We start from the raw sequence: 7,160 nt of genomic DNA, 5'->3' as shown, positions 1-7,160 counted from the left end.
TGTAATTATCAAGAGCTCTGAAGATTGTAGTGAGCTGGGTCCGGTGTCTTTATCAGGGTTGGAGCTGAACTTTGCAAGAAGGTAGATCTCCAGGAACAAGATGGTACCCCTGCACTTCTTCTACCATGTTGCCATCTGCATATGACCATACTGTACAACATCAACCATGCTGCCGTTTTATGAATACTGCATATTCTGACATAATATCATTTAATGGTACTACTAATTTTTGCAAACTACAGGGCATATTCGGACACAGGGTATATTTCAAACTTTCAGCGTAATACTCAATATTAAGCATATTGCCTGAAACCCCCCTTGTATACCGATTCCAGATACTAGAGGAAACCGCAAAAATGTATAAAGTGCGCCCTCTTGTGTTTGTTCGAGGATCCAGGATCTTCCCTTTGTTCTTTTTTTTTAAGCTGTGCTTTTTACAATCTTGCTAATTATATGCATCTAACATGATTCTGTCCAACTACATATTATAATATAAACGGTAGAGATATAAAGAAAGCTCTATAGTAAGGACTACTTACAATTTGCCTGTTAAATACAATGCAAATATATTGCAAAACAGTCGTCCTGATTCTTATCGTTTGTACTGTGTAGTTGTTTCAGTCTTTGGATAATATAAATTTTAATATAAAAGTAATTCTAATGTGCTTTTATACAAAAGTAATAAACGCTCAACTTAATTAATTCTTATTCACTATATAAAACATCCACATTGCCTGGCCTTCTCTTACACTGTTCAAACGCATTAATCAATGCAACCACTAGCATAATCTGCCACGAGAGGGCGAGGCGTACAGTAAGAGCGCGTTCTGATTGGCCCATTCACACAGACGTCACGAGAGAGGCGGAGCTTAGCGTCTGATTGGCATTGTGTGTGTCCGAATAGTTAGCCACGGGACCCACTGAAAGCTTTGAATATCTGACCGGGACGACTGGAGAGGACTCGGGACAACCAAGGTGAGTGCATAGATTATATTATTTGCAAATTACGGATCGGAGCAAGTTGTGTTTCATTTAAAAGTAACACTATGTGTGCGGGGAAGAGCCACTTTTGGGTAGAATTGACTTCGCCTTCGGAAGTCCAGCCCCCTGCTGTCCTTTTTCAGCGTGCGTGAATTTTTGCATGTTGTGTGTGTGTGTGTGTGCGTGTGTGTGTGTGTGCGTGCGTGCGTGTTTGGAAAGCACCAGGTTCGGTTTCTGATGAGGAACAGTGACTATAGTGTCTTATCCTCATCTCTGTCCATTCATGGTTCAGGTGAAACAGGTTATCTATTCTGCTTTGCGCTTTGAATAAACAACAAAAATGGCCGCGTGTGTGAAAACATTTGCAAGAAATATAGTTTGTTAATATTTTTTTTGCCAGAATAGATTTAGTTTGCCTCGTTCTGCCGACATTAATCAGTTTTTGCTATCATTCATTGAACTGTCACTGAACGTCCCGCGCTGCAGTTTTGATGGAGCAGAGCTAGAAAAAAATGTCCTGTGGGAATTAAAACATGGTAGACTGTCATGTAACTTCTTCATAAATGCATCTTAATCGAACACAGCTGCGATTATCTCCTTTTCTTACTGTATGTAAAACAAGACTTTGTTTTTTAGAAAGAGGACAGGGTGGGTGTCCTTGCGCGTTTTAGCTTGTGTTGTTTTAAAGGCGGCTGTCAATTGAAAACCGTTCTACTGTGAAAGAAAATGGCTAAATGTTGCATCATGGTAGCTCGTTTAATTCGTTATTGCGCAGTGTCCTACTACCTCTCGAACCCTGAACATCTGTCTGCGTAAACATTTCCTGAGAAGTAACCGGGGAATCCCTTTACGTCATTGCGCAGAACACTTGGGGTTCCAAATGGGCGTGGCTTCAGTTACCTGTTAATGTAAGGAAACACGTCAGGAAAGTCATTTTCACACCTCCACACTTTTTTTACTCATTATTTCCACCCTTAACATACAATGTCTTCGGCAAATTCATACATTTTACCTAATAAAATACTTCTTAACAGTAAATTTAACTTATTTTGTCTTGTCAATTTATTGTCTTTATTGCTCATAGTAGAATTTTGTCTTTTTTGGCATTTTATTTTTGCTACATAAATTATCTCAAATTTGTTATCTGTAAGCTGTTATAAATGTGTCATTTAAGTTAACCCCTACTTCTACAAATAAAAATAAGTTCCCCTTTAACAGGTTCATCTAGAAATGAAAAATCACAGACATACATTACTAGTCAAAAGTATTTGAAAAGTAAGATTTTAAATGTTTTTAAATAATTCCATTCTGCTCACCAAGCCTGCATTTATTTGATCCAAAATACAGCAAACAGACAGAAATATTGTGAAATATTTATTATTTATATTATTTTAAAATAACTGCTTTCTATTCGAATATATTTTAAAATGTAATTTTTGCTGAGGTTGTGACCAAAGCTAAATTTTCAGCATAATTTCTCCAGTCTTCATTGTCACATGACCCTTCAGAAACCATTCTAATATGCTGATTTGCTGTTCAAAAAACATTATTATTATTATTATTTTATTACAGTTAAAACTTTTTTTTTTCTCTTCAACAAATATCTAGTGAGTTTTTGTCTCCCTCACAATACTACTTGGCATGCTGTTCAGTTTTGCATTATATTTTTTTTAATTAAACTTTGCCCTCAACCTGACAGAAAATTTGTAAAAAAAAAAAATGAAGCGTAAATAACACAAATTAAAATGGTTGATTTTTAATAGAATGATCTTATACTTAACATGATGAGAATTGTTGTTGTTGCTTTTCCTTATTTGTTGTGCTGTAACATTTAGCACAATTAGCGTAATCCTCTTATTTGCAGGGCACTTCATCATGCAAACTGACCTACATTTTCATGCGAGGGGGGTTTGTGCCATGCTCTTTGTTGAGAGACGAGTGCGTGTGCGCTCCATCAAGTTCACTAATTATCAAGCATGTCTTGATGTCAGCTGCAGTAGCACGGCTGTGGGAAGAACATTAGGCTGTTGGCAAATCCAGGTTACCAGCCACTCTTTATGAGACTAGATTCGTATTAGAATGTCAGTGGATGAATATCTTTATTTTAGACACTTTAAAACACTGAAATTATAATTTCTTTTGTTAAGCTAAGTGTTTTATGATTAGGCCTGTCTTTTCGTGAACCTGTTTTAATGCTCCGAAAATATGTTTTTTTCCTTAAAAGCTAGCACAACCTTTTCCTTTTTATAGTAACATGTTCATTTAAAGAAAGCGTCCAGTAATGGCAGGGATTCACTGAAGCTTGCAGAATTACACAGTCCCTCAAGAATCCATCTTTTTACAACAAGTATTTTTGGCAACTAGTTTTATCTGTCGAGTAATATCCATTGCACACTCTCCAGCTTTTTCATTTAAGATAAATATGCCTATGAACGCTCTTTGTCTTCTTACTTGGCTGGACGTCCCATTTGAAAAACTCATCTTTCCTGAAAATAGACTGTTAAAGGAATAGTTCAACCGAAAATTTCCCATCTTTATGGAAAATGAGTCCACGAAGATGTAGATGAGCTTTTTTCTTCATCTGAACAGATTTGGAGAAATTGGAGAAATGGACTCCAGTCCATCAATTGACATCTTGTGAAGGGAAAACTGATCAAAAAGTCACTTCTGGCCAGAATATGGGTCTATAATCCATAATAAGTTCATCCCCTGTTGTTTCACATTAAAACAACATTTTTGTTTGGAACTCTTTTTGACTGTTTTTACTTGTAAATGGTGCTCAATCTCTGCATATTTCACTCCTTATTCATACAACAAACTCATATTCCTACATTTTGGAGTACATCTTGAGCAAATATTAATTTCTGGTTGAACTATTCCTTTAAGAACAACATTACATGGTTGTTTACACTTGTTCTATTACTCTAGTCAACATTTGAAGTGGATCAAAGCCTTTCATCAGAGTTGTCCTAAAACAAAAACGTGTTAATGTGTTAAAAAAAAAAAAAAAAAAAAAACTTCACTCCACTTCAGATGTTGACTACTTTAATTCAAGAACGCATAAATGTATTTATGTGTGTCGTATTCAAACAATATGATTATCACATCATTATGTATGTCAGATGGAAAATATAATGGTAATAAATCATCATCATGTATTGCTTTTATAAAGAATATTTTTTTATGTTTGTGACATGAAGAGATGAATGTGGTGTGGATTTTGCTTAACACAACAAAACAGCCAACTGCCTCCTGACCTCAAATGACAGTTCACACAATGACCCGCTGTGACAGGATCAGGGCTGTGACAGTCTCCGTCCCGACCCGAGAGGAGAACTGTGTGTTAGTGTCTGCGTTTGCTCGAGCAGTGTTAAATGGTCCTTCTCTCTCTGTAGATTTGGCACTTGGCTGGAGCAGTGGATAAGAAGTTTGTAGCAGATCGGGGAGGGAGTGGGAACAGCATCAGCCACAAGTGAGTTGTGTGTAATTGTGATCAGAGGAGCATATGTTTGTTCATGGATCCAGTGTTACTTGAAAGGATATGAACTGTATAAGTGAGTGTGACATTGTCTTCACAGCTGGAATCTCATTGATCGGCAGCCATGATCACAGGTAGAGATGGTGAAGGGAGCAGGAGAGAGATTGAGTGCACTTATCTGGCCTGCAACTTTCTATAAGAGTACTGTTTGAAAGCAAATTGTTAAACCTCTGCAAAATAGCATGTAGTTAGTAAATAAGGCCACCTATATAAATAGTTGTAGGGATCCGTGAGATGTAAACACAAATAAAATGGCAGAGATAAATAAGGTTTAAAGTGATGTAAAGCTTTTTAAATTGTTGAATATCATGCATAACTTGCAAATGACTGACATTTTAAATTGTCAAATTGTAATATCAGCAGTTTTATTTTAGTATCGAGATCCTACTATGGATTTAATTTATTCGATTTTATTAATTGTATTTATTTGATTTTTTTTTTTTTTGATTTTGAATTTTTATATATTTTTTGTTTTCATTCTAATTTTAGTACAAAAATTATATGGTGGTTTTTGAGAATTTTTTTTATTTCAGTTTTAGTTTAGTATTTTAATGTCTAGTTACACTAAATAGAAATGAGAAATCTTTCATTGACAACTACTTGAAATAAATATATATATATAATACATAATTTAACTTTTTTATATATATTGTTTAATTTATTTTAATATGTATTTTTATTTCAATTGACACAAATGGATTTTAATAATTTAATTTACTTATAATAATCATAAATATCAATGCCTATTTAGGAAGGTTGACAATATATTGTAACTTGGTCAGATAAGTCCTCATAGTCTCTCTCCACGCATAAACCTACTAAAATATGTTTAATATTAATATTATGTTAATGTTAACTAAATATACTTACAATTGTTTTGGGTTGTATTAAGTTTTTTTATTATGTCTAATGGGACATTGTAGACATAAAATCCTGCTAAAGGCACATTCTGCAGTTGCTACAGTTTTATATTAGTTCTTCAAAATTGCAAAGGCTCTCTATGTGTAGCTTGAACTTAGCCTACAAGCTAATACCATACAAAGATAATGGGCTTTTTCTGCGACTGCAGATTGTACCTAAGAGCTGAGCCGATGATAATTTGCATGTCCATGGGCTGTCAGAGGTAATTTATTAACTCAGTGTCTCCTGATTTACTTCTTTGGAATCATTTACTCATATTTATGTTTGAAAATGAGTGTTTAATTAACCAAAATTGCTTTTGTTCAACTGGCTAATGCTAAAGGATAAGATGGCAGTGAAATTCAGCTTCTAAATACACTGCAGTTTCCTCCTAAATGCATCATTTAGAGCACATGTGCAGTAAACATATGGACCTTTACTGGAAGTATACCTCTGGCATTATTCATTCATATTATATATGAATCATTTACACACCTGATGCTCAGACATGCCTTTTCAGCCTTGTCCCAACAAGCACATAATGCATTCTCTAATCCACCACCACGGTTGAATTGAGATTAAAATCCGACTCAGATTTACTGAATTCAGTGCCGTGAGAGGGAGATGTGGGGGAGGGGCGCTGGATTAGGGACAGATCGTATCCTCTTACGGCTCAGATGTGCAAGAGAGTGACTATCATTGCTGGAGGCCTCTACAAACTGACCTCAGATCAGACTAGGCTACTGTCTCAGTATTAAACAGAGAAAGGTTTTATTTTAGACCAGCCATTTGGATGAGCTTTGACTATGACTTCTGAATATGTCTTTTTCCAAATTGGCACAGTTTGGCCATGCTATGCTATTTTGAATTTAGTTGTATATACAGTTTATTTATAATAATAATTATAACAATAATATTTTTTATAGTGCCTTTTTTAATGTTACTTCTCAAAGCGTTTTACATAACAAATAAAACATCCATATAAAAATGAAACACATTATCAATGGTGTATTTATATAAGTGGCAGGAGTACTTTTTGTACAAGAAAAAAATAAATAAATTCTTTATTCAACAATTCCTCTCCTCAGTGTCTCTGTGCAAATCTGAGCTGTACGCAGATGGCGTACGCTCCACGCTGCGCTGAAGCGTTGTTTGCGTTCAAACCAAAGCGTAAATACATGTTAAAAATGCATCCTTGTAGAACGGCTGAAACATCCGCGTACTGCTCAGATTTGCCAAAATGACGCTATGCTGATTTAGAGAGACACAGAGGAGAGGAATTGGGATGAAAATTGTTTAGGTTTTCATAATCAGCGTTTGTCTTTTTTTGGTACAGGTGAAACAGCAGCTATTTTAAAGGCTGCTGGCACAACACCAGTACACAACGAATCATTTATAATACTCAAGAACAACAGGACACAAAGATACAAAACATGACTGAAACAAACTAGTGGGTAAGGAAGTGGCTTTCATTTAAGAAACCTCCTTTTGAAGGGGATATGAGTCAAGTGTGCAAAAATGTGAAAAGTAATACCAGTATTAAAAGGAATATTTGCCAAAGAAGAACACAGTAGGGTAGAGGTACAGACACAGTTTCGTACATTATCAATCTTACTGCCAAAAAAATAAAGAAACGTATTACAAAGATGGGTTGAAACAATAACAGGCGAAAGACTATTACAATTCAACAATTTGTTAATGGAATTAAACAATTGTATCTCTTTGTTTTTATGATTGTGTA

At 35.2% G+C, this 7,160-nt stretch overlaps 1 protein-coding gene across 3 annotated transcripts in view; it reads left to right on the top strand.

Annotated features, from left to right (window-relative positions):
* The first annotated feature begins 854 nt into the window (after positions 1-854).
* The window catches only part of pals2b (protein associated with LIN7 2, MAGUK p55 family member b), a 26,020-nt gene continuing 19,714 nt past the window's right edge, over positions 855-7,160 (top strand). The window contains exons 1-3 of one of the 3 annotated variants that reach the window (XM_026289928.1): positions 855-975; positions 4,377-4,453; positions 4,560-4,593. In XM_026289928.1, coding sequence (XP_026145713.1) covers positions 4,584-4,593 — 10 coding nt within the window. In that variant the 5' untranslated portion in view covers positions 855-975; positions 4,377-4,453; positions 4,560-4,583. The remainder of the gene's footprint in view (positions 976-4,376; positions 4,454-4,559; positions 4,594-7,160) is intronic. The other 2 variants (XM_026289929.1, XM_026289930.1) reach the window with 2 other exon arrangements.

The sequence above is a fragment of the Carassius auratus genome, chromosome 19 (genome assembly GCF_003368295.1).
Source record: "Carassius auratus strain Wakin chromosome 19, ASM336829v1, whole genome shotgun sequence".
Taxonomy (NCBI): Eukaryota; Metazoa; Chordata; class Actinopteri; order Cypriniformes; family Cyprinidae; genus Carassius; species Carassius auratus.
This window is presented reverse-complemented; position numbering and strand designations above follow the sequence as displayed.